This window comes from Miniopterus schreibersii, assembly GCF_964146895.1.
Source record: "Miniopterus schreibersii genome assembly, chromosome: 9".
Lineage (NCBI taxonomy): Eukaryota > Metazoa > Chordata > Mammalia > Chiroptera > Miniopteridae > Miniopterus > Miniopterus schreibersii.
This window is the reverse complement of record NC_138118.1, coordinates 55,646,400-55,674,016: the sequence shown is the minus strand read 5'-3', so window position 1 is coordinate 55,674,016 and position 27,617 is coordinate 55,646,400. Positions and strand designations below refer to the sequence as shown.

Sequence of the window (27,617 nt, the reverse complement as noted above, 5' to 3'; positions counted from 1 at the left end):
GAGAAACTACAGATCTGGGCTCTTGCTTTTGTTTTTGGGTGTCAGTTTACTAGCAGAGTACTGTTTATAACCCACTTAATTAGAACTGAAGAAGATAAAAGGAATGGGAATTAGTATGTAAGCCATCAAGAACAAAGTTGTTCCTCTTTTCCAGCCTAGATTCAAGGCTAAAAATGTCTCCGAGCTTCTAGCTTAATTGATATCAATTGTTTTCATAAATAAGAGACTATTTTGTAAAAATATTTTATAAACAAAGCCACTGAGAAAATCTACTTCTGATTTTCTCCTAAATGCCTGTGATGAGGTTCCATGCACTAAGTTATCGAGTGTCATATTCCTAAGACAGCTGCACATCAGGGAAAGGGTAAGGGAGTTATTTTCAAGTAGAAGTGGCTCACCCGGTGTCTCCCATTATGCATCCAGACCACGTGTCCTCACATTTACACTCGCCTAAGAGAAAATGAATACACACGCCTTATTACAAAGTAAAAACAGGTCCATTAGAGTAGTTCCAACTTTAAAAAGTATATCTTAGCTCTATTCCTTACATAATTTTTAAAAAGTAATACCTGCTTTCTAATTTCCATTATATTTGAAGTTTCTATGCAAATGCATAACAACAAAAATCTACTCTGACCCTGTCAGGATTACATAATTTTTACAAAAATTAAATCTTTTGATATTTGAACAAGTGGCCATATTTTTAAAGAATTCATTTAAAATGAAATACCAATTAAATAGTGACACACCACTACAGGATCCTGGTTTCAAGGCCCTTTACAGGGATTCTTACAATTTCCTGTTCACTGTTCAAAGCCTCTGCACCAAGGCAGTGTGGTAGAAGGCAGTATGTATACTGGTTAAGCAGAAGGGGATTCAGAATCAGAAACACCCAGGTTTAAAACCTCAGCTTGCCATTTAACATAATCTGTGTAATCTTGAGACGTTAACCTTTTATGATCCAGTCTCATCTGTAAAATGGGGTTAATATTCATATCTTTCAGGTATATCTAAAGGATTAAATGAGTATTTACATATAAATAATAATGGCATTCCATTATTTGTCATATAATAGATATCCCATAAACGGTAATGGTTATTGTTAATATAAACAATCATATTTATAATGTCTGTTTTTAAAAATAATTAAGTAAATATGGTCAACTTACTCGTAATACATAGTGTTTGACCACTGCTGGTGAAGTAACTTGGGAAAATATATTCTTCATAGATGCTAAACCTAGCATATTTTACTAGGTCGATATCTACTAAGCCCTTTATCAGGTCTGATCCCACCTGGCAGACAAATTCTCTGTGGCCATACTAAGAGATATTTTAAATAAACCGTAATAAAACAGCATGCCTTAACGTATATGCCCAGGATTCTTTATTATTTATTTTTTAAACTTTTTCTTTATATATATATCTTTATTGATTTCAGAGAAAGGAAGGGAGAGGGAGAGGGAGAGAGAGAGAGAAACATCAATGATGAGAGAGTCACTGATCGGCTGCCTCCTGCACGCCCCCGACTGGGGATCGAGCCTGCAACTGGGGCATGTGCCCTGACCGGGAATCGAACCTCGATCTCCTGGATCCTAGGCTGATGCTCAACCACTGAGCCATGACTGGCAGGCCTAGGATTCTTTATTAAACCATTTAAAATTACCTAACTGAGCTTATTTTGTCCTTTTTTATGTTAGATTCAAACATTTATCATCACATAGCTTTAAGTGTTTATAACACATGGAGAAATTTTCATCTGTAATATAAATATAACCTTGTAGTACTTTTGAAAAGAATGTTTTGTGCCCTGGTTGTTTATCTTATATTATCATCCAAACTCTTTTGATCAAGCAACTGAATTAAAGAATGTCACTCTCCAAAATATTTTACAGAGTCTACTTTAAATACAACTGAACCATACATGTACTTTAACTTACCACTTGCTAACTTTCTTTTGTCTGAGATAATACCAATATTATGGGCTAATGACTGGGCAAGTGTAACTGCCATTAAGTCAGTTTTCCCAAACTGAAAAACAAAAACAAAAGAAAAATACATGTAAATGCAAATTATTTTTTATTTAAGATGGGTCAGAGAAAAAGTCACAATATAATTGAAAAAAAGTAATCTCTAAGCATTTTATTTAGCAGAGGCTAAACACATAATGGCTAGTACTGACTATTGAGCATTTGGGAAGAAGCAGTAAGAAATAAATCCATGTTTGATTAAGCCTCATATAGAAGCTGAGAAGCCAGGACATCACCAACTTTTTGTTTTGGAAACTTAAATCTAATTCTGAGTCCAAATTTCACTAGTGACATTTCTGAAAAATGTAATACATAAAATTAAACCAGTCTTTTGGATAATCAGAAAATAATAACAAATGTGTAAATTATTTGAAACTAATTCACCTTTGTGCGTCCACTTGTAACCTGAAATTTCCCCAAACTAAAAAGAATGTGGATTCAGAAAACAAATGCTGAGTAACAGGATGTGGTGATGATCTTTAGCCAAAAGAAACTTGAGAAGACCTAGGGATATTTTTTTCTAGGGAAATTTTTTTCAATATACAGTGTCCCAATGATTCAAGTATTTTTCTTTTAGATCACTTCCATTAGGCTTAGTGCCTTAGGCGTAGAAGGAACCCTTTGAAAGCCTGGTTTATTTTTCTCTTCAAAAATCTGCCAAGTATCAAAGAAGGAAGAAAATTTCCAGTTGGGTTTTTGGTGGTAAGCCGAGCAATTCAGGGAATTTCTCAATTCTCCGGAAAATCAAAGTAATGAACAAGACCTTATTGTCCATGAAGGTAAAAGTAAATATTTTCTCTATATAATCTGTAAATAGCTAAATCTGGAAATTATTCTAAGTAGACTATGAACAGAATTATTAAATAATATCTTCTATTATTTCCCTATTCTGTCTTTTGATCATTTACAGTAACCATAACGGTATTAATAAAACAACCCAACATGTGGAGAATGTGGGATACTAAGAAATTATCTCTTAAATATTAGGAGAACATTTTCAGCCATCACACCACTTTGTACAGTACAGATGTTCACACCTACTTCATTCACGCCTCCTCCTTTCAGCAACGAGCAAATCCCACCAATATAAGCTGCCCCGCTCCGGCTACTCTCAAATTGACTTCCCCTTTCAGAAAAGGAAATGAAAAATACTTACTGTTCACAGTTCAAATATCATAACACCTCTCATTATTAATTTATTACATTATTTTCCCCATGCACATAACATTTGTGTACTATATATTCCTGAAGTAAGGAAGAAATGTGAAAATTGCTCACACACATAACCAAAGAAAAAAGTTCTGGGGGATGTCTCCCCACATCATCACTAAGTACCTTCAAGAGAGCTACACCTATTAGAAAAGAATTACTAATATGATGTACTCTGAGAGGGATACAAAATCACTACTGTGGTATTTCTGCCAAAAATGCATAACTTGAATCTCATAACGAGAAAATAGTCCCACACTGAGAGATGTTCTATAAAATAACTGGCCTATACTCTTCAAAAATGTTAAGTTCAAAATAAACAAAGAAAGCCGAAGAAAATCTCTCAAATTAAAGACTAAAGAGACATGACAGTTAATGCAATGTGTGGTCCTGCACTGGATCCTCGATTTGAGGTGGGGAGAGAATTGGCTCTAAAAGACATTATTGAGACAACTGGTAAAATGTGAATATAGACTAGAGATAACATATTATATCAATGTTAAATTATCTAGTTTTAATAATTTAGTACAGTTTATATAAGAAAATATCTAAAGTATTTACCAGTAAATGTCTCCAAGTTACTCTCAAATGGTTCAGGAAAAAGAAATTGATAGATGGATGAAAGGAAGAAAAGGGGATAGGAAGGGTGAAGGGAAAGAAATCATAAAACAAATGGGGCAAAGTGTAAACGACTGATGAATCTGGGTGAAAGCATAGGGGTTTCTCTGTAGTATTCTTGCAACTTTTCCATAAGTTTGAAATTATGTAAGAATAAAAAGTTACCCCAAATATACTTTTACTTCTATTTATAACTTCCTTCAACAAAAGCTCTAACTTCAGGTGATAGGTTTTTTAAATGCTATTATATATAACTTGCTATTACATCAAGTATGCATGTTACTTTAAAAAACCCTGTAAGAATGAGAAAAATAAAAGATAAAACTCTGGAAATACTAAGCTCTCACCTCAAATCAGAAACAAAGATAACATTAACATTTAAAAGACAGCAACTTTAAAGAGTATGATTAATCAGTTACAAATTCTCTTTATGAGCATTAACAGTACTTCTACTCAGTAAATTCTTTGATTAAATCTCTTGAAAATTTAAATGAAATATGCATGCAATAATAAAATAACTCAAAATTAAACATCTTAAATTTTCATGCCAATTTCAAACAATTTATACTTTAAAACTTCTTCCAAGTGTATCTTCCCTGTCGAATCCTAATTGCATTATGCAGTAGAAAGGATACATCTCAGTCACGAGTCATAGAGCATTCAACACGGAACCAAAAATAGTAATAAATCATTTCAAAAGTTACGTACGAAAAAAGGTGAACTGCATCACTTTTCTCTTTGATGAAATCCCTCCTGTATTTCATAAATTCACGTAGGGTGATCAGTGGATTTTCAGATATGGCAAACTTGTTGTCAGCTGCCCAGGTTTCCATGGCAACCAATACTATCCTTGTCTTAAGTTGGTCTTTATATATCTAGTATATAACAAAATGAACACACCAGCTGTCCATGTGGTAAAATCAAATGTGTTATGAATAGGATTACAAATTTCCACTTACGGAAACAAGGACCTTGAGTTTTAGTTAATGTAAGAAATTTCACTGTTTCCAAGGATGATGATTATTTTCTAATTTACATGCATTTCCCTTGAGTAACACAGAATCAACTGTTTACCAAGTAATACCCAAAGACTGCACTAGTCAGAAACAGAAGATCACGTTCTAACAAATGTTTGCAACCTATTCAAGGCTCTCCCTGAGGCCGTCCTCTGGCACCTAGACAGAGTTCACCCATCCTTGAGTCCCCCTAGCAAAACTGGAACAATGAAGACTCCCCAAGGAAGTGATTTCTATACAACCTGCCTGTCCCTGATCCAACTCGCGGAGAGGGTGCTGGCACTGTCTTGTCAGGGGAAGATCTGTAGAGTAGGTACAGTAGGATCATTTAGTTACAGAATTCCCACAGCACCAGGCACTCTTTTGAAAAAGGCAACTCTTGCACTGCTTTTCCACTGGTGAGTATCTTTGTTAGGGCCTAGGACCCAACCTTTTCTTTTCCAATGTGAAAAATACAGGAAGAAATGTCAGGCATCAATCCGTGGGTAACTCTGGCCACTTCATTTTATCACCTTCCCAGCCAGATATCAAAGTCAATAGAGTCAACTGCTAGGTCACCAGGGATGCGTGGGACACCTCGGCTGGAGTGTAACTCAGACTAGTGAAAAATGTAAGAACCATATTATCTTTCTACCAGCGATCAAGAGATACAGCTCCTCTCTGGCAACACTGAATCGGGGTGATACTTACTAAGTCGGCCATGTTCACCACAGACTTCGCATACGTATTGGTATGTACAACTGAAAGCCGGTGTTTTTTAAACTGAAAGCAAAAGACAACAAGTGAAGGGCTTTCAAAGTCATTAGCAAATAATCACTTCAGCAGAGAAAATATGGTGTAATGGAAAGGTCTCTACGGTTTTTTGTAAAAAAAAATGTAAGAATTAAGACCTAGTCCTTCATATGCTGTGTAGTCTAAAAAAAGGCTCTTAAAAGTTGGAGGCCTCAGTTTACTCATCTGTGAGATGGGGGGAAAAAACCCTCATTCCATTCATTTCACAAGCTTATTTCTATCGCTAGATTGTTATTCAAAATGAATAAAATATATGAAAGTTATCTATGAATTGCTAGGCATACAAATATAAGTAGCATCAGTCAGAAAAAGTGAGTGTGAATATTGCTGTAAGTGTAAAAATGTGTAAGTTCTATAAGTCTTATCCAGTAAGGAGAAGAAATCCCCAAGGGTCACAAAGAGGTAGCCTGCATAGGCTAGATGTGAACCACATATCTTTTGTTTGACCTCAGTGCTGTTTTAAAAATCAGGAAATACAATGTAAAACCTGATTTCCGGCTTCACTTGAAATTAGCATTCCCACATGGTAATAACTGGTAACTGCTGAGAAGCAGTTGCTCCCATTAAATAGGCCATGTGACTTCCCTTTCACCACAGGCCTCACCCTTCCCTATCGTTTAATACCTGACTCACTTTCTGTTTTCTGCATAAAGATGTCTACAGACATCTGAATTTGTGATATACCAAAATATCCAAAATTATGTTTTTGCAACTTATTCTTGTTTTGTAAAAGTCTCAGAATAGTAACATTCACTGAATTTGAAAAGGTAGAAAGATAAAACTTAGTTTTAGCCTGAGTAAGAAAAAAGCACTCAATCTTGATTGTATTATTAAAAATAATTAAAATTGTTATTATTTATTGAATCAAATGTAGATAAATGACATTTTCCCTCAAATCACTCAAAGTAAATCCAAATATACTTTCACTTGAAATGAAGTAAAACTGAGCAATGTGCATCACTGAGCACTTTTAGTTGAATACCCTGGTTACACAGAACAGTCAGCATTATAACTCACTGTTGGGCTGTGACTATAACCATATGACTGCAACGTGTCCATGAATTGAATGTATATGGGAATTGAATATAAAAAAATAACTGACTCAACAAAAATGGAAGTTCCACTATCCTAAAAATCTTTACTACTTGGCTATATAAGCTTTTCCATATGGTTTATTGCATAGCAAGACAGAAATAGAAAAGTTGCTTTTATTTCATTAGGATAAAGTTGAACATTGCAAACTACAGTGTCACATTATTAGTGTCTCACTTTTTCAATGTAAAGTGGGAGTTTCATTTTTTTTTAAAACTGCCATTTTAGTAAGAGGAAATATTAGCTCCTATATTAGTCAAGTAAGAACTGACATTAATCAAGTAAAAGTTGACATTACCAGTTTCAGAAATAGTTTTTGAACTTCACAAAATACTGTTAGTCACTTTCACCTAAAGGTGTTTTACCTAAGGGTGTTTCCTACTTCTAAGTTGTTGCTGGTGAAAAAACATATTTGGTTACACAAATACCTTCTTCCTGTTAAAGCTTTATGGGGCTCTTTCTTCTGAACATATTCCTGCACTGACCAGTTTTATCCAAGGCATGAACAAGTTCAAACAACAAAAAATTCAGTAAATCCTACCATGAGATGATCGTTCACAATCATCAGTTCAATATATTTGGTTTCCTCCTCTACATTTCGAGGATGTCGACGGAGCTGCAACATAGTAAAGGAAACGGCACCTAAATAGGCCCTCTGCACTTGGCTGTGAAAAACTAAAAATTATGTTCTACATTAGCTTCTCAGGCCTTATTCATCTATAGCTCAAAGTTTGTACCCATTCACCAACCTCTTCCTATCTTCCCCACCTCCTAGACCCTGGCAACAACTTTTCTACTCTCTGTTTCTATGAGTTTGACTTTGCTGTTTGTGTTTTAGATTCCATTTCTAAGTGATACCATGCATTTCTGTATTTTGGATTTAAGGCTGAATAATGTTCTATTGTATATATACCACATTTTCTTAATCCATTTATGCACTGATGTACACTCACATTAATAATACCATAGTTTATAAATAAAATGTGCTAAGAAAGTAGAACTTTAATGTTCTCACCCCCTCCCAACAAAGGTAAATATGTGAGGTGACAGATATGTTAATTAACTCCACGGGGGAAATGCTTTCACAATGTACACTTAAATATCTTATGATTTTATTTGTTGATTATATCTTGACAAAGATGAAAAAATTTAAATGAGAAAAAGTATGGGAGAAATAAACAAAATAATAGTTTCCTCTTTTATTCATTTAGTATTTATTTTTCCATTTTCATCAATTTACTTAGTTTTTGACTAAGTAATAAATTTACATGGTTCAAAAATTAAAGAATTATAAAAATGTAGAGAATGAAAGTTTTCCTCTCACCTCTGTCCCCCATCTACCTAGTCTTTATCCTACCTACTGAACAGCACAGTTACTGGTTTCTTCCAAAAATGTCTCTGCATATAAAATCAAAAGATATATGTTTCATTTTATACTTCCATTTATTTCACTCTCAGGCTATTTTCATTTAACAGTATATCTCAGAGATTGTAATAAAATGGTTTAATGCAAGCTCCTGAGAACCTCTGAGAGGTCTACAGGGAGTGAGATGATTGGCACTTTCTTTTTTTTAAATATATCGATAAGATTTCAGAGAGAGGAAGGGAGAGGGGGAGAGAGAGAGAGAGAAACATCAATGATGAGAGAGTCATCGATCGGCTGCCTCCTGCACGCCCCCGACCGGGGATCAAGCCCGCAACCCGGGCATGTGCCCTGACGGGGAATCAAACCTCGATCTCCTGGATCCCAGGTAGATGCTCAACCTCTAAGCCGCGCCCGGCCGGGCAGGCACTTCTATTCTTTACTCTCCAAATCTGGGACATGCCCCTTCCTCTCGTGGGCATCAAGGGACCCCCCAAATGACGCAGGAGCTTTGTCAGGATAGTTCTGAGAGTTCCCAGGCAGTCTTGGGTTATCTAAGACTGCAGCTATATCTGTCTATTCAACAACAAATTTTCTCCACCTTCAAAATCATGACCAGTGAATGCTACTGGCAAGAGCCACTAAGACAGCTATTTCCTTTTATTCTCTGCAGTTGGTCTAGAACATGATCTTCAACAAGATCTGCAAAATTAACTTTTCCCTTTATGCCATGCTTCGATAAACAGTTCTTCCAATAAATGTTTTTGCTCACGTGCCCATGGCCATTTTTGTGATGAGGGTATACAATCAGTGCGTTTTGAGGACTGCATCTAAAGCAAACTAAAAAATATCTGTCGTGGATTTTGTTTCATTGCTAACACATTCTCAAACTTAAAAAAAACTTTTTTTTCAAAATCCCTTAAGACAATTTAATAGGGAATAAAAGACTATAATTTGGGGTTTGGAAACCAAAAAGTAACAAACTGCATCCAATGACAAGAGTCTCTTTAAAAAATGGATGTTTTTAGGATGTTAGTCTCTGCTTTTTTTATTATGGAAGAGACCTGAGCCTTATCAGTGAATACAGTAGCCTCTTTCCCAAGTTCCAACACTTTCTAAAGGTCAGAGAGATGCCAATATTGGCCACACAGTTTTGTAACACTTCATCTCCCTGGTCCACTGTTTTCTCAGAAATAGAAATCAAGAGTTTGTCTGCTTAGCATATGACTGGATATTGCAAATGCTTATAAAAAAAAATCAGGGATTATGTCAACAAAAAATTATCCTATTCTCTCAGTTATTAACTCATGAAAACAATTCCTGTTTCAAATTAAATCCTGACGGCAATTATTTGTATCTGTTTAACTGGGCCTCAATATATATGTATATTCACAAAATATATAAAGCTCATAGTAGTAATTCATAGAACACAAGACTCCTGAGAGACAGTATATTAAGAACATGTGGTTACAGGAACTTCTCTGAGATCAGACTTCCTAGGTCAGAATCCCAGATCCACCACTGGGGAAGCCAATGTATCTGTGGGCAAGTTACTTAAGCCTCTTATACTCAATGTCCTTACCAGTAAAATAGGGATAGTAACACCTTCCTCATAAGAATGTTATGATTAAATGTGTGAATACAATTAAAATTCTTAGGACAGGGCCAGGCACACAAAAGTACTCAATAAAATTTAGCAGTTATTATTCACATTAGAAATCTGTCTGTAAACATGTTTCATTTCATACTTATTAAACATATTTTAAAGAGAAAATACTTGTTTCCTTCAACTGCTTGATCTTACTAGAGATTCATTTCTCTCATCCCGTGTTTTTTAGGCTGCATACATACACTCACACCAACCACCAACGCAACAGTAATGACAGCTGAATTCTCATGGCCCGAGTTCTTATTCTGTCTGAACCATTTACCAGCTCCATAATTTTTCATAAGTCATTTTCACATTGCAGAGCCATCATTTTTCCTTGGTACAGTGCTTCAACCATATGAAGTAGGTACTAACAGTTGTTATTATTATTATTACTAAGTCCAAGATATACTAAACATTCATAAAGTAGGCATCCTAATTTTATATTCCAGACTCCAAAGCAGCTCCCATGTGACAATAGCATTTGTGGCTTCAAAACCTGATGGATTCACTCTTAAGGGCGTATCTTTAAAAGGATAAACACAAGGATATGCACCATACAAGTAGATCCCATGATGTGGTGCATACCAGGCAAGGAAAGAGGCATGTGCTAGAAAGAATCTGAGATGCCACAGCAGAGGCCCATAATCCATCTACATGATGAATAACCGTATTATCATCGCTATCTTGAGTCCTTTTTGAGTCTATGAAATAACATACCCTCATCTCCACTGCTCGTGACAGATCCATCACGCTCACTGCTTACCACACCCTGACAAATGTCTTAACTAATACCCTCTCGCAGAGACTTAATGTAGACTCAATTGACTGGCAGTTGCCAAGTGTTTTTAAAGCATCATGATATATACCTGTGAATACATACCTGCCGTTTAGTCCTTTTTGGTCTTGGCTTCAAAATAAATTTGGGTGGAGTGATGTTTACTTGTTGGAACTCTAAAAGGAAATAAAAATAAATTACATTTAACTTTGAAATTTCTAGCTTTCTTTCATACAAGGCAATCAAAGTTTTACTAGCCCTTCCTAGTATAAATTATATAATTATACTTTAATTATTCATCATTGCAATTATTAATAAGAATTTATAAATTATAATCATATAACTATATGGTCATTATGAATTTTATAATATATAATGTTGCACTTAATGATAATATAGAATATTAATCGAAGCAATTGTGCTCATATTAATACTAAATAAATATATCAAGAATGAATACAATTCAAAAAAATCTCAAACATTATTCCTGTTCTAATTTATCTCAAAGTTTTTCTCATATTTCTCCTATAAAACCATTACATTATTTATTGGGAATCTTCTAAATAGCCAACTTGACCTTCACATTCACCACTGACTTCCATTAAAGAATGGCACACCAAATGCTGGTGAAGATGAGGAGCAATTAGGACTCTCATACGAGAGTGTGAAATTGACCAAAGAAAAAAAGAGACACTAGTCCTAAGAAATGTGTCATGTAAAACAAAAGGTTCTACCATCAAACAAGTGTGAGAACACCTGATCATATCCTGTCTCTGGGAAATACATAATGCATAGAAAGACAAAGGTGCTGATAATCCGTAACCCAGTGAAACTGTATTTAATTAAAAATTAATCAGCTTACTTTTGAGTTAATTTCACAAAAATTGCAGTTTTGACATTTATTTCTAATTATCTTCTAAGTTCTCAGAGTAAATCTAAGCATCCTGAAAGACAAATAACACTCTTAAAATTGACAGTGTCAGCTTCTGATAAGAAAAGAAAACCAGAAACTAATTGAGATAGACCCGAGTTTTCAAAGAATATATTCAAAATTCATTTTTAATAACAGCAAAACTGCCAAGTCACTTCCAAAATTTCTGATGAAAAGAAGCCCTAAACAAAGTTTTTTTTCAAATTGTAAGATTGTATCATGGCAATAAAGTCCTGAGGGCGGATTTTATTTGTTACTTTAAATGTTAATTAATATTGATTACTTCCAGTAATGTCTATTAGATTGTGACTTTATTCTCAGGCAGCTAGTCATGAATTATTTTCTTTCCATAAGAGAAATTATAAAAGTTACATAAGGTAAATGAAGGAACAGTCTAAAGTGTTTATGTGAAATAAGAGCATTATATGCTCATTTGCAGATATTTCAAAATAATGAATTTTATAAAATAGGACCTTCTATCCCCTTGGCAACAGGAAGAAGGGGAGGGTTCTATTTCTCATTAGGGGAACTACATGAGTTCAAGAAGTCACAAATTTATTTCAGAGAGGAAAGGGCATTAGAGGACACTTCTTTCATTTTCTGATGAGAAGGCAATGCACACTTTTAAGGCATTTTCCTAAGCAGTTTGGGATTTGCTTTCAGTCTAGTAATTTTTCCATTTCCCCTTGTGCCTCTCCCAGAGAACATTCCCATTGTGCCATAATCCAAACCTCCAGTCAATCTCTTCCTAGCTGTGAGACCATAGCAAGACAAACCAGCTGAGCTTCATCTATAAAATGGAAATATTAACATTTATCTCACAGAGCTGTTACAAAAATTAAAGTGAGATTAAAATTTAGAATGTGCTATGGCCATGATCAAGGCTCACTATATAGCACGAAGCATCCGCACACCAGATACCGGGAGTGTGCCCTGCCTTCGGAGAACACCAAGTCCAGCGCAGCGAGGACTCCGCATAATCACTGCTCCACTAACTGAGACCAAAATATAAGGATTCTGTCCTACTGTCATGTGAAGACTTGTGTGGAACTCTCAATCAACATCTATAAATAAATGGCCCTGTAAACACACATGAAAAGGAAAGACTAATTTCACAAATAGCACATAAAACAAAAATGTTCATCTAAAATAGCTCCTCCTTAAAATGCTGGGGCATAAAGAGATGAAGATAACAACAAATGGGAAAACGATTTAAAGTTCATCTCTATGTTTACAACTCAGTATTTCACCAGGAGTGAATTTTTGTATATGTTATCTATGCAGACCAATTTTTGCTCTAATGTTATTTCTCCTATAGAACCTTACTTGGAATCTTAGGATTTTAAAAAGTTTTCCTCCAGTGTGTTGGCATTTTATCTTTCCAAACTCAGCATGAGGTCACCTGCATTTTATTCTCCCTCTTGATGGCACTTGACTTTCTCTCTAAAATTGTTATGAGCAGTTGTGTGCTAATGATATTCCAGCTATAGATCAGCTCTAAAGCATTAAAATAAGTCATTAAAGTTGCCTTTTCTTATAAGTCATTATAAGAATATCGTACCAGAGGGAAGATCATCCAAAGGAAATTCAAAGAGTCTGGATTTGTAAACCGAGTGAAAATGAAAATTCTCCTGAAATAACAAACAACAGAGAGTAAGCAAGTGCTTCCAGATATCTCCAGCCTCAGGCAGTCACAGCTGGAGAAGCTGGAACCCTTACAAGAACCGTAGCTTGTACACATTCTCCTGGGTTTACAGAGGCGATGAGCCATTGCCCAGCAGCTCCCACTCGCTCCGTATTCTCCCAGCACGAGAACGATTTCCTATGAGAAGCAAAATGCTTTCACGAACAGAGAAGCCATTTGGAAAATAAATGAATGGGTATATTCCCCCAAGGAGAAGTAAGACATCTGGGAAAATGGGTTAATGTTTTTTATGACTGGTTCCTTTCCACGGATTCCCTGCCTCCCTTTTAGAGTCAGAGAGCTCTGCTAGGCAAAGACTGCTGAGCCAACACGCTCGCTCATACTGGGGAGCATGCTGACTGGTATGGCAGATGCCCAAATGGACCTTGCTCCAAAGTTCAAGGGTCATACAAAGTTCTGTGACAAGCCAACAGATAAAATGCCATGCTTTGTCTAAGAAAAATTAATGAACATTCAAATAACTTCATCTGGCTTCATTCAATTACTAAAGTTATAAGAAATATCATAAATAGTCAAGTTTAATGATATTAAAAGGAGAATGTCACAGTCAAGTTTCATATCACCTTTAAAAAATATCATGCAGTCAAGCAAAGTGACAAGAGAACAGGCAATGAGGACCCAGAAAATAACACGCAATACAGACAGTTTCCCAATCAAGATTATGGGTGGCAAAACACTGTGTATATCTTGAAATTATTTGCCTCTCTAAGTGTTTGGCCAATGTTTCATGATGCAAGGAAGAATATTTGTGTGTACAGGACTAGAACGGAAGTGGACTGTGTTTCTCTCTGGTCTATAATATTAACTCAATCATTTCCTAATTTGTGGGAAATGAATATTTCAACTAAAGTAAGAGAATAATTGAGAAAAACCTACATTTCTCTAAACTTCATCAGCACAGGGCTTTAAAGACAATGGAAAATAAGAGAAAAATCTCGAATCTAAAAAAAAAAAAGGGAGGGTGGAAAATCCTGTATCTGTGGTTTTGACCTGTTATAGAATAAACGTTTGTGTCCCTCTCCCCAAATCTGTACGTTGAAGCCCTAACTCCCAATGTGATTACATTTGGAGATAGGGCTGTGAGGAAATGATAAAGCTTAAATGAGATTGTAAGGGTGGGAACCTCATCTAACAGGGTTGTGCCCCTATAAGAAGAGGAAGAAACACCAGAGCTCTCTCTTTCCCTCTGCCTTATGAGGCATAGCAAGAAGGCAGCTGTCTGCAAACCAAAGAGAGAGCCTTCAACCAAGACACTGACCCTGCTGGCACCTTGATCTTGGACTTCCAGTCATCAGAACTGTGAGAAAATAAATTTCTGTTGTTTTAGCCACCCAGTATTTTGTAATGACATCCTGAGCAGACTAAGACAGATCATAGCACATTTTGGTGGAGACAGAAATGGAAGCTTCAGAACACCTCTGAAGGAAAGGAGGAGTAGGAGACAGATTTAAAAAAAGAAAAAAGAAAAAAGACATTTGTGGTTCTTACTTATTCAATATTATTTTAGATATATACATTTAAATAAAATAAAGTATAAAATTAAAATAAAATATAAAATTTATACACACACACATATGTATCAATATTTAAATAAAGTAAAGCAGAGAGAAAAAAGAGGAGGGAAAAAGCTCCCAGCATCAACTTTCACATTTGCCACAGCCAACAGAAGGAGCACTTACTTGGGAGGTGTCATTTTCTTCTGGCTCAATGAGATAGGTGTGATTCCCATCATAGAACATCCCACTGCCAAGAACAAGAAAATATTTAGGCATGGCTATCAACTCCTGCCTCAGAACAAAGTTATTTTAAAATCAGCAGCAGCCAGAGAGTCAGTTTACTTCTCAACCCCACTTCTCAGTCCCACCCATCACCACCATCACACCACATACCACACTTGCACACCACACACACACACACACACACACACACACACACTGCCGAAGAGGGGAAGGCCCCTCTCTCTGATTCCCCACAAGGAGCAGGGTTTCCTCATCAATACTATTCCCCAGGCTCAGAATTACCATTCTCTGACTGTGGTCCATTATTCCTCTCTCCAACATATAATTCTAAAACTTTAATGTGCAAATAGTCAACTGGAGAGCTAGTAAAAATGCAAAACTTTCAGGGCCTTCCTCGGATTTCTGGGCTGGGGCCCAGGAAGCAGCATTTTAAACAGCTCCCAGGTGATTCTGATGCAGGCTGTCAGGGACTCTACTCAGAACTACCTACCTACAGCACACATGGAAGATGCTATAGTAACAAGAGCTGACATATTTCAACAACTTAACCATGAACTAAATACACTCATTTACTCTTTCTAACAAATATATGAGGGAGATGCAAAGACTATCCTCATTTTGCAAGTAAGGAAACCAAAGCCCAAAGAGATGAAGTAACTTGCCCAAATTACATAATCAGTGAGAGCAGAGGCAGGAATAGAGCCCAGGCAGACTGGTTCCTGAACTGCTCACCTACAATCGGCTCCCCGCCTTCGTTATCAGTCACTCATTGAACAGACATTCAGAAAGCACCTACAATGCACTGCGCTAGGTGCTGGGGATACAGTACTGAACAACAGACCCCTTCTCTGCCCTCATGCTGATGTGCATTCTAGGGGGACAGAAAATACATACAATCAACAACTGAATGTATATGACATGGTGATAAATTCTAGGGAGGAAAATAAAGCGGGTGAAGGGCAATAACTGGCGCCAGAGGACTGGCCGTAGAAACCAGAGATAGAAGGTGGCTAATTTATACAGAGGGTCAGAGCAAGGCTTCACAAAGCAGAAGCACTTAAGTAAAGACCTGAATGAAGTGAGGGGGTAAGCAAAGGATATCTGTGCAGACAATATTTCAGAACTGAGCCCTAAGGTAAGAGAATCTTGGCTCGTTCCAGGAACATTAATGGTGTGGAGGGGCTGGAACAGAGTGGGTGAGGGAGGAGTCCAGTAAAACGAGGTCAGGAACAGGTAAGCCCTTAGGGCTGTGGCTTTTACTCTGAGAGATGAGGAGCCACTGCAGGGTTCTAAGCAGAGGGGAAACACAATCTCCCTTAAATCTCAAAATAATTGGCCCAATGGCTGTGTTACAATAATTTTCAGGAAGGCAAGGATAGAAATGGGAAAAGTATTGCACTAATCCAGGTGAAAGAAGTTGGTAGCTTAGAACACGGTGGTTATAATGGAAAAGGTAAGAATTGGTCAAATTCTGGCTATTTTTCAAAAGTAGAGTCAACGGGATTTGTTAATGATTTGAAATGAAATATGGAGGAAAGAGGCATGTCAGTGAGGACTCCAAGGTTTTGACCTGAGCAACTGGGAAAATGGAGTTGCCATTTAATAATATGAAAAAAGCTGCAGGAAGAACAGAATGGGGTTGGCACGAGGAAGCAGGATGCAGGGAACAGGGCGTAAACCTGGAGTTCAGTTTTGGACTTAGAACAGAGATGACTACTGGCCAATTGTGAAATCCTCTAGAGGGCATTTTAAGCTACAGATGGCCTCACCTCCCACTCAGAGAGATCCTGACAGTTGCTCTTTTTAGTAAGACATGGCCTTCTACTGAGATCAGGCCCCTTATGACGCCGAAGAAATGTGTCATCTAAGAAGGGTGAAGCTGTAATCTTCTGCAGTCATTTTTTAGTGTTAGGTGGAAATGACCGCAAGACATCCAAGCTGTTAAACAGGGAACAGTATTTGTCTCTCATTGATGGCCTAGTGAAATCGGCTGGTTTCCCTGAGCTATAATCACAATGGCCTCCAGTTCTGCCTCTATCCAAATTCTTTCATTCCTGCTTTAACATCTTCCACATGTCCTCAACTTTCATATATCCTTAGAGCTGCTCTTCTCACATCTGTAAGGTTTTCAAACAAGAGTGCACTTTATGAACTTGGATGATGTATTCAGAATTTAAAGCTAAACAGATGTAGTTTGTAATATATTACTGGCAATACAGGCCTAAGGAATCAGTGGGACGAGTCTTTTCAAAACAGTAGGACAAATAATGGCAGTAAACATTCTTTTTTCCCCCAATGAGACTTGGCCAGACCCATCAGGAAAGTTGTATCAAACCATTCCCTTTTACCAAAGTTCACATGGTAATGCTGATTAAGCTGCAAGCAGATAGTTTTGTTTAGTCCTGGGTGTTGTTTCCTCTTGCATTAGGTTAATGTCTAGTGTGAAACCAATTATTTTTACTGGGTTTAACATCATGATATACAATATAAAGAAAGCAGATTCTGACACCATCTGTATCTACAAGATTCTAGTTCCCTATATTACAAAATGCCATTATTAAAAGTTCTTTAACAATTAAAAGGCATATGTGTTTTATTTGTTTTGTTTAAGGGTTGATACCTTTCTGTTATATTTATATAAATTCCAATAAGTATAGTGAGTCCAAAACACAGAACATGCTTGATAAAAATCTGCAGGTAGGACCAGCCGAGTGAACTAAAAATTTGAAACGCTGCATCACAGTATTTTTAAAGAAAACCAGCCATTCTTACAAATTGCCACAAGAGGGCAATAAACTTACATTTGATTCCATCCTTTTAGGATTTTTGTCTTAACATCAGGACCAAAATATTATCCATTAGTCCTTCTGAATTGGGGGGGGGGGGGGAGTGCTCTTGCAGGTTATTTATGTAAAAGACATGAATCTGATTATTTTCCCCTTTCTTCAACTGAATTAAATAAACCAAGGAAAATGAAAAATCTCAATATGAACTTGGTATTTTATGAAAGATGAATCATGGATGAAATAATACATCTCATATCTAATCACTGCAATTGAGACAACATAAATTAATATTTAGTAATACCCACTCAAAATATTTGTCAGAAATTTCTGTACAGAAAGTGGGATCAAGACTAGAAGTAAAAATAAGTAACAAAAAGGAACGAGAGTAAATTTTTCCAACATGCTCATAAAAGTCTAAGAACATCCAAGCATGCTTATACGCAATCCCGACCGTGTTCCTAGACACACAGTGGGTTTTCTGTTTGTCTTTGTTTAGTTTTAAATGAAACAGTTTCTAATGGTAAAAGTAAATTTTACTTAGTCAATACAACTGAAGTAGACTGAGTCCTACTCCTGGATCTAGTCACAAAAATTTTCTTAAAGTTACTTTTCCAACTTCCTTCAAATGACTCTGTGGGCTTAGTAGCAAGCTATTGGTCTTACGTTCTTAGCTCTGTTAGAGCCCTTAGAAAGCAGCAATACCTGCTCTCCATTTCTCACAATATTGTGTCCATTTGGAAAACTGGAAGGCAAACTGGAATAAGTACTAAGCAAGACTCTTACAAAGTGACTTTGGGTTGAGGTTTTAAGAGGAAGGGAAAGAAAAAAAAGCCTCTTATTTTTTACATCACTCTGCTACAACATACATTTGCTGCCACAAATGTAGGATAAGCCCAGTCCTCGCTCACAGCTGTACTCATCTTGAGATCAGAACAATTTCACTGCTGAAGGCAACTTCAACATTTCTTTTTCCAGATAAGAAAACTCAGGCTGTCAGATATTAAGCATGGATTCCTGTTTGTAAAACTGTCTCTCTATTCAAAGAATTTATTTAAAATAAGGAAAATCGTCTTTTAGAACAAGTAATAAGCAATGTCAGGCATGTGGCCTCCTTACTCTGCTATGTGACTGATCCTCACTCTCTTTCCTTTCTGCCTCTCACATACCTACTGCCAGAGCCTGACCACAGGTTCCATTCAGGCAGACTGGCTACAGTTTCTGGGCTTTCCCATTAGATCTCTTTCCTTGCTTTCTTTTTTCCTTTTTCTTTTTCTTTTAATGTTTTTATTGATTTCAGAGAGAGGAAGGGAAGGGGAGAGAGAGAGAGAAACATCAATGATGAGAGTCATTGATCAGCTGCCTCCTACATGCCCCCTACTGGGGATCGAGCCCGAAACCCTGGCATGTGCCCTGACTGGCAATCAAACCGTCACCACCTCCTGGTTCTTTGGTTGATGCTCAACCACTGAGCCATGCTGGCCGGGGTCCATGCTTTCTTTTAAGATTTGTCAATCAAACCCCTCTGTTGGTAGATTCTATCAAACCCTGTTCTGGGGCCCATTCCATCTTCCTCAGGGACATTCCTCTGGAGCTCTCAAGCACCACCTCAGCTTACATTTTATTTTTCTGTTTGCTTTTTCTCTCTCATAGAAAATAAACATACCTATCATATTCCATAGTAGGAAGCTGAGCTAGATTTAGCTCCCCCTCTAGACTGAGCTCGCGGGGGCCGGGTTCATGGCCTAATTGCCTTAATATCCCTAGTGGCTGATGCACAAGAGACACTCAGTAACTGCTAGGTAGATGAAAAAGCCACAGCTCAAACTTGGTAACAGACAAGAAGTACTTTAAAGTTGCCAAACAAAAATTTAACAAAACTGAATTAAAGTGCTGGCTTGTTCTATGCTAAAAAAAAAAAAAAAAAAAGTAAACAAGTCAGAAGGAACTGAGATGATCTGGCTTAAGTAGAATGCTGAGGAATGACATGGTGGCTTCGTAAGGGGTTACAAAACAAACGAGAGAGGCCACCTGTGCATCACCATTACTGACAGGACAGAGGAAATAGATGTATTCCCATGTTAAGCATCATCAAACATTCTTTGATAATGAAGTTTCTGAGAAAGGAAGCAAGGCCCCAAGGAAGGATGAACTCTGATCCTTGGAGATTTCTGAGAACAGGAGACGGACCCTCCTACAGTTTACAGTAGGTTAGGTGCAATTTTCAATTGAAAAAAGAGTTGAAACACATGAGCTCTCAAGGTCACTTGCAGTCTTTTCTCTTTGCCTGAGGAGTCAAGAGTTTCCACCTACTGAAATTTCTATTATTCTATATAAATATAAAAACTAACATCAAGGAGTGAAAGTAGAACTGGTATCCAGAGGCTATACCTCCACAGAAACAGAGACCAAAATTACTCAAACCACTCCTGTCGCAACTTGGACGAAACTAGAAAAAAGCTTTAAACATCACTACAAGGGATCATATAATTCCAAAGCCCCAGGTTTCTGCAATTCTAATTTTAAAATGTTTGGTTTATAAAGCACAGAAGAGAAAAGATCAGATCCATCACTGATTTCCAATTATTTCCCGACACAAAATAGGGATTTTGATTACAGTGCATTAAAAAATAAAGAAAATAAGTGACCAAAAGCATGGACAGTACAAAAAAAATATCTGGACACTTACTGAAGTCCATGGCATGTTGACAATGCAACAAATGAGGCAGAGTTTCCTCGGATGTGGCCCTGGTAGTAACAGTGCTCTCCTCCCTGAAAATAGAAATAGAGAACGTCAGCCTTTGCCGTCACAAGGAGAATCCACTGCATCACTGCACAGGCTTATGCCACACTGCGCTTCCATATGTCAAGCTCTGCACATTTTATTATTCAGATCAGTATTATCAAGCCATTTCTAACAGAATTATTCATAAGCACTCCCAGTGAGCTGACTCCAAATCAAAAGACAGGGAATTAAAGGTTGACTTAACTCTCCCTTTACACAGGTGATGACAGAAGGAACAAGAAACAGATACTAAAGTACCCATGTGGCTCTTGCACCAGAATAAGTTCAATTATCGATTTCCCCGGTCACAAGACACTCAACCTGGAGCAGCAGCAAGATGATGCTTTCACACAAAGCTCAGCAAAAATGCATATAAATCATTTGAGAGTCATTAAACTAAACTAATGGAAGAGAATGCCTATTTTTAGTGTTTCTATAAAAACTTGACAAGTTTATACTATTCTTTTCTCCAACAGGAATAGCTTTTTACTGGTAAGCAGTCTACAGTAGGGTTTGAAATTGAGAAGTTTCTTCTAGCAGCATTACTACATTCCACTGAGAAACTCATTTCCTCGAATTAAATGTTCCTGGAAAACGTAACAGGGTAAATCCTCTGCCATCTTAGGGTGGTACCTCAGTTTTTAAATACTTGCTACTCATTGCATGGTCTAGAACCCAACAGCACTGACATCACTGGGAGCTTGTCAGAAATGCAGGAACTCAGGCCCTTCTCCTGATCTTCTGCATCAGAATGGGCATCTTAACAAGGTCCCTAGATGACTGATGCATATGCACATTAAAGCCTGAGAAGCATTGCTCTAGATGACCTTTCCCATGCCCCCCCCCCCAATCTCCTATTTCTTCAGAAGCTGAAAACTTTTTTTTTTTTTTTAATATACCTTTATTGATTTCAGAGAGAGGGGGAGAGTGTTGAAACATCAATGATGAGAGAGTCGTCATTGATCAGCCACCTCCTGCACGCCCCCAACGGGGGATCAAGCCCGCAACCCAGGCATGTGCCCTGACTGGGAACCGAACCACCATCTCCTGGATCCTAGGTCGATGCTCAACCAGTGAGCCACGCCCAGCCAGGCAAAGCTGAAAACTTTTAATTAAACTGATCCACTAAAATATGAAAGAGTGAAATAGGACAGATTAATAGAATGGGTGGCTTCAAGGAGCAAATGTTATCTACTTCACAATTTGGCATAAGGACTAACCCCACTTAAAATGTTCAGTGCTTGACAAGCGGAGGGAAGAGAACTTGGGAAGATATGATGATATCACAAGGCTGAAGACATTTTCTTCCCTAAAATTCCAAGGAAGGCAGCCTGGCCTGAGACTGCTGCTCCTAGTGATACAATCCCCCAGGATGGAGTGAATCTGTTTTGATGAGAGGATAGAGAGCAGGTAAAATGGTACACAGTGCAATCCCTGACCCTGACAATTCCAATTCCCAAGGCATGATTGAGCATATGGATGGAGGATTATGGCTGGATTTGATGGAAGATAAAATAGGACAGTACTTCACCCCTGGGTCCCACAGGGGTAGGACTCAGAAGGCCACAGACTTAAGGATAGAAACAAAGGTGGGCACTGGCTTCTTGGGTAGGGTTGGTTTGTTGTAGCTGTTAACAGTATAAGCTATCAGCTCCTTCACCTATTAGCTGTGCAATCTCAGGCACCATCTGTCAAATGGTGGTAACACGCTCATAGGGTTGTTCAGAGGATTAAAGAGCTAATATGCATAAAGGGCTTAAAATAATGGCTTGGTACTTGGTACAGACTCAATTAATGTTTGCTGCTATTATAATTACTTTGTGTCCATGGCTGTCCTACTCAATTTACACACACAGTCACTTTAAATCCTCTCATTAATCCTACAATATTATCTCTATCCTACATAAGAAGTCACAATCTCTGTGAGCCAAGGTTGGCCACATGGTAAGTTGCCAAGTAAGGGTGCAAACTTCCTGTAAACATGTGAATGCAAGGCCAGTGTCATTGTCCCTAAATACTACTTATGAGTTGGACATAAAGCCTGTGGGTAATATAGTGCAAATCTAAGCTTTCCCTTAGGCTGATTTTTTAAAATTTGTTTTTTGAGTGGGGCTGGAGGTAAATTTAACAGAATTTAAAATATCTTCTATTGGGGCTGTTAGACTGATGAATTATCCATACGATTAGATTCTAACTGAACGAGAGATGTTTATGTTTAAAAAACCTTCACTTCCTGGACACATCTGATTGGATCAGAAATTAACACTCTAGCTTTCTATTGGCCAACACAAAAGACCAACAGTCAATGAGGTGACCTGAACAGAGAGAGACTTATCTAAAAGTGTAGGTCTAAGACACACAGTAAATAAAAAGACAGTAGAAACACAGAAGATAATCACAATAATTATGGTATCAGACTAGGGAACAAGGTAGTTTATAAGTCACTGTATGTGGGGAAAATATGTCAGAGGCAAAGGCATATAAAAATGTTTTATAAATTACAGAAGTTTTCTTTAAAATACCACCTCTGGAAACATGTTATATTAAATCATAAAAAGGAAAAAAATTCATGTTTTAAAACAGTGTTCCATTATCTTAGGGCAAATAGATGATTAGATCATGGAAAACCATCTTTCACTAATTTCTGATTATGAAAAACAGGAGTCAATCCAAAAACAGCATATGATCAGGACCCATCTGCACAAAAGCCTAACACTTCAAATGAAGTGAAGAGCCCAATATGGTTGATTCATTATTGAATGTTTCCATGACACTTCAAGAAGAGAACCATAAACATGTGTGTCGGGGGGACCTCCTTAATTTGGACTATTATAACACAGATTTTGAGGCTCTCATATACAGCGTCATATGTAATTTTTCTAAATAATGGTGGAAATTAATTTTGTATTTTGATTTTTTTCAGGGATTATTCATCATAAATCAATAATTACTTAAACTAAGAACTAAAGTAATGGAGCTTTTTTCCCCCTTTAACATGCCTGAAGTTTTCTTAGTGCAGGATAAAGGCCTTAATGTCAAAAGGCTTCTTTAATTATATAAATATATTTTAAAATTATTAAAATAAATTAAAGAAATTTAATATTTTTAATAATTATTTTAATCTATTATTTAAAAAGATAATAAATACATATGGAAAAAATTATAAGAATTCCAGAGGTACATGGTACAGAAGAATAAAAAATATCCCCTTCATACACATTCCCCCAGCTGCAGGTGCCTCCTTAAAGGTAAGCTTTTTGACAGATTTTGTGCACCATCAGGAATAGTCTATGCACATTTAAGTAAATATGTATATACATAAACACAAAGATATCCTTTTCAAAGCACAAATGGATTTACACTATGCACAGTGTTCTGCCACTTGATTTTTTTTCCTTAAGGTAATCTTGACATCTTTCTATATCAATACCTCATTTTTTGATGATGGCATAATATTTCATTACAGAAGTGAATGATAATTCATTTAAACGGTCCTGTACTAATGGAAATTTAGATTATCTCTATTTTTCTGCTGTCATAAATGACACTGCAACAAACATCCTTTCATATATTTTTGTGCACTTCTATCAGCATATATGTCAGTTAGATTTCTAGATCTGGTAGGTCAAAGAATATGTGCACTGAAAATTTTAATAGGTATTTTAAGGGACAAATATAATTATATTTCTTTGCACTTACATCTGTTTTACAAAATGTACATTTGAAAATAATAAACTGCATTTTATTTAAAATTGTATATTTCTATAGACCACTACTTAAGCCAACTTTCCCAAGTATTATCAATTATAAAGGTTCTCCATATCTTCATATGACTTTCTTGATGAACTAATGCTTTATGCTAGCAGGTTATTATATATAATAATCTAAGACAGATGTTGTAGGAAAAGAGAAAAGCCAGCAGCACATCCTAATAGTTTAGCTCTTTATCTGAATGTCCCTGAAACTTTCTTCATACTCCTTGATTTAATAACATAGTTATAACAGTACAGATGTTTACTTTTAGCTAATTAGATAGTTATAGCTAAAAAAAATTACCCTCCTCTATAAAAATAACCATATGATAATGATAGTTCATATGTGTATTGGTTTCTCTTCCCAGTGGACAAAAAGTTTATTGCAATTTTTATTCTGGGAAATCAAAATAATCACTTACTTGCAAAAGTCAAAGACACACCCTACTTTTATTAAACAGTCAGAAAGATCTCAAAAGGAAAACACAGTTTATTATAAGTATGATAAAATGATAGCACAAAGGAAGTACCAGACTGAGTTATAAAACTATGAAAATCCAATAAAGAGAACCAATGGGAGCGCAGCAGCAAGGCCATAGTCATTTGAGCTCCATCCAGACCTTCAAAGGAAACTACAACTTTATCAGCTCCAACATGTGCCAAGGCCACCTCCTCAAAAGAGCCTTCTCAGATTCCTTCCTCCAGACAAATTACTTCTCACTAGTCCCTCCTTCTCTGAATTTGCATATATATATTTTTAAATCTGTGTTACCTCTTTTCACACATACATTCCTGTTTCTCTTCTGTGCTCCTCAATAGACTGCGGTTTCCTTCAGGGAAGCATATGTGCCTTATCTATGTCTGTATTCCCCAGGGTGCTGTTAGAGAGAACCTCCCTAAATCTCAGTTTCCTCACCAATAAAGTGGGGATAATATCTACCCATGCTGCTTCACAAAAGTATGCAAGGTATTCCATGAGATAATAAAAGTCCTGTAAACTGCTATAAAAATAGGTCAGAGGTGCAGTCATGGAATATTTACTCAATGAGGGATTGATTCTATCTTGTCCCTTGAGCAAAGATTCTCATCATTTATTCGTTAAGACTAACATTTCAGGCCACTGACTAATAATAAAGATGACTGTGTCTCTTGCCCAAAGAGTTTGGTTAGGCATCTCTGAGGTGAGACCAAGAATCTGCATTTTAACAAAAGCTTTGTTTTTCTTACTCCAGGAATATACTAGAGCAGTGGATGACTGCATATCAGAATCACCTGGGGAGCTTTTAAAATCCCAATGCCTAGGCCACACTCCAAACTAGTGAAATCATAATCTCTGGAGGTGGGACACAGATGATTTTAAGTGCTCCAGATGATTCTACGAAGTTGCAGGAGTTGAGAACCTCTGCACTGGAGCAATGATGCTCAACAGCAGTGGTCCCCAAAACCAACAAGACCATCATGGTGAGCTTCGTAAATCAACTGATTCCCAGGCCTTCCCTCAGACCTCTGCAAGCAGAATCCCCAAAGAGGTAGGGCCCTAGGTTTTTAGAGTTGCCAAAAGTTCCTCAGGTGATTCTGGTTATTATATTTGGAATTACTAACCTAAAAATAGTCAACCCAATACCAAACCATCCCCATGTAGAGGATACCAGAAAGACACCGGGACCTTTCAGGGCATGAAATTGTCTACCATATCTTGGGCATTCGGCTTGGTGACCTTGGTGAATTATGTGATATTTCATGATGACTGAATAGGTGAATATAAATTTCCCCATTTTACTTGAGAGAAAACATAGACTGAGAGAGAGCCTCCACACCCCTTCACACCTGGGTATGCCTGAAGTCAAGTCTCTTTACTGGTGATTCTCAAAAGAGAGGTTTCCAGCCCAATAGCATCTTCTTGTTAGAAATTTACATTCTCAAGCCTCCCCCAGACTTACTCAATCTGGGTCTGGTGATGTGGCCCAGCCACCAGTGTCTTAGCCAACCCTCCAGGTGACTGATATTCCCTATAAAGTTTGAGAACAAGTACTTTACACTACACCTGCCTCTGCATTCTAAACTCCCCACTGCTGGCCTCACTGAAATGCTATACTGGTTCCTGAGCAGTTCTTACTAAAGCAGAAAGGATGTCAACAGCCATAGCTCTACTCCACTTCTTTCCTTGTTCCTCTCAAACCAACCGGCTCCATCAGAAACAAAATCAAACACCAAGCCTCACTCCATGCCAATTATATCACAACCTCAGGGGGTGGGACCTGGGTAGGTTTTAATCTGCCCAGATGATTCCAACATGCTGCCATGATTGAGAAGCTATAAGCCTTGCAGGAACTTAAGCCTGACCCTGAATCCTACTGTACACTAGATTCCTCCCGAGCCTGTGCACTGCTCAGTCTGTTATGGCTGCTTGGCTGGAGTCTGTTCTACCAGTTGCTTGCTTACAATAACCTCTTCCCAATTTCCTCTTAATCTGCACTGACATGAAAAAAACTACCCTTTCCCTACCCTTTCCCTTCCCTCCCAATAGTGAGAAATGGCTTTTTCAGGCGTTACTGAGTCAGGAAATTCTGAGTCTCTGAAGGGCCAGTTGCATCAAGGAAATTCCTGGGAAAGCTAAATCTTATGTTGGAGAGGATCCACAAGCCCACCCTGGTTAAAATTCATAACCTGGGATTATACAGAATCAGACTGGATTCATAAAAGGGACATAGGCCCAATGTCTGTTCAGGTATGAAGTGTAAGGGTAGCTGACTCTAAGAAAAGTAGGGGGGAAAAATTTCACCTAATTTCACAGTAAATTAAAATTAAATCGAGCTATCCCACAGTGATTCCTAAATGCCACTAATCCATGTACTATACTAATGCATGCCAAATTCTGCACCAGTTCATGCCAAAATGAGAAAAATAAGCATAACATTAGTAAATTTTTTGTAAAGCTAAAGGTATTTAATTTTATATAACTGTCCTTTGTTTTGAGATTAGTTCCTTCCTCCTCTTTGATATTTATTATCTGTGTCTTTTTAAAAATTTTTAATAACTTTATTTTGGAATAATTTTAGATACACAGGAAAGTTGTAAAGATATTACCCAGTTTCTCCCATTGCTAACTTTTAACATCTTATATCACCTGAGTATGTTCATGAAAACTAAGAAATTGACATCGGAATATTACTGTTTACCAGGCTCTGACCATTCAGATTTCACCAGTGTTTCCATTAATTTCCTCTTCTTATTCTAGGACATTTGTATGCTGCACAGTGTTAGAAGAGAGAGATTTCCCTCCAGAGCAAAGCAAGCGTGTTTACTTCTATTATAAAGATTCAGGTTTCCTACATTTAGAATGTCTCTCTAGTAACACAACGCACTGTGCGTACAG

The 27,617-nt window shown here is 37.2% G+C and overlaps 1 protein-coding gene across 11 annotated transcripts in view; it reads right to left on the bottom strand.

The window, feature by feature from the left end:
* ADAM22 (ADAM metallopeptidase domain 22) overlaps positions 1 to 27,617 on the bottom strand; it is a gene marked incomplete at its 3' end in the record, with an annotated part of 186,572 nt that overhangs the window by 55,193 nt on the left and 103,762 nt on the right. For all 11 annotated transcript variants that reach the window (XR_013999568.1, XM_081147528.1, XM_081147529.1 and 8 more), the window contains exons 5-14: positions 20,394 to 20,476; positions 14,862 to 14,925; positions 13,039 to 13,108; positions 10,652 to 10,722; positions 7,299 to 7,373; positions 5,564 to 5,635; positions 4,566 to 4,732; positions 3,072 to 3,156; positions 1,941 to 2,031; positions 399 to 450 (exon numbers count right to left, since the gene is read on the bottom strand). Coding sequence is in view for 10 of the 11 variants with exons in the window: in XM_081147528.1 (XP_081003654.1) it covers positions 399 to 450; positions 1,941 to 2,031; positions 3,072 to 3,156; positions 4,566 to 4,732; positions 5,564 to 5,635; positions 7,299 to 7,373; positions 10,652 to 10,722; positions 13,039 to 13,108; positions 14,862 to 14,925; positions 20,394 to 20,476 (830 nt within the window). The remainder of the gene's footprint in view (positions 1 to 398; positions 451 to 1,940; positions 2,032 to 3,071; positions 3,157 to 4,565; positions 4,733 to 5,563; positions 5,636 to 7,298; positions 7,374 to 10,651; positions 10,723 to 13,038; positions 13,109 to 14,861; positions 14,926 to 20,393; positions 20,477 to 27,617) is intronic.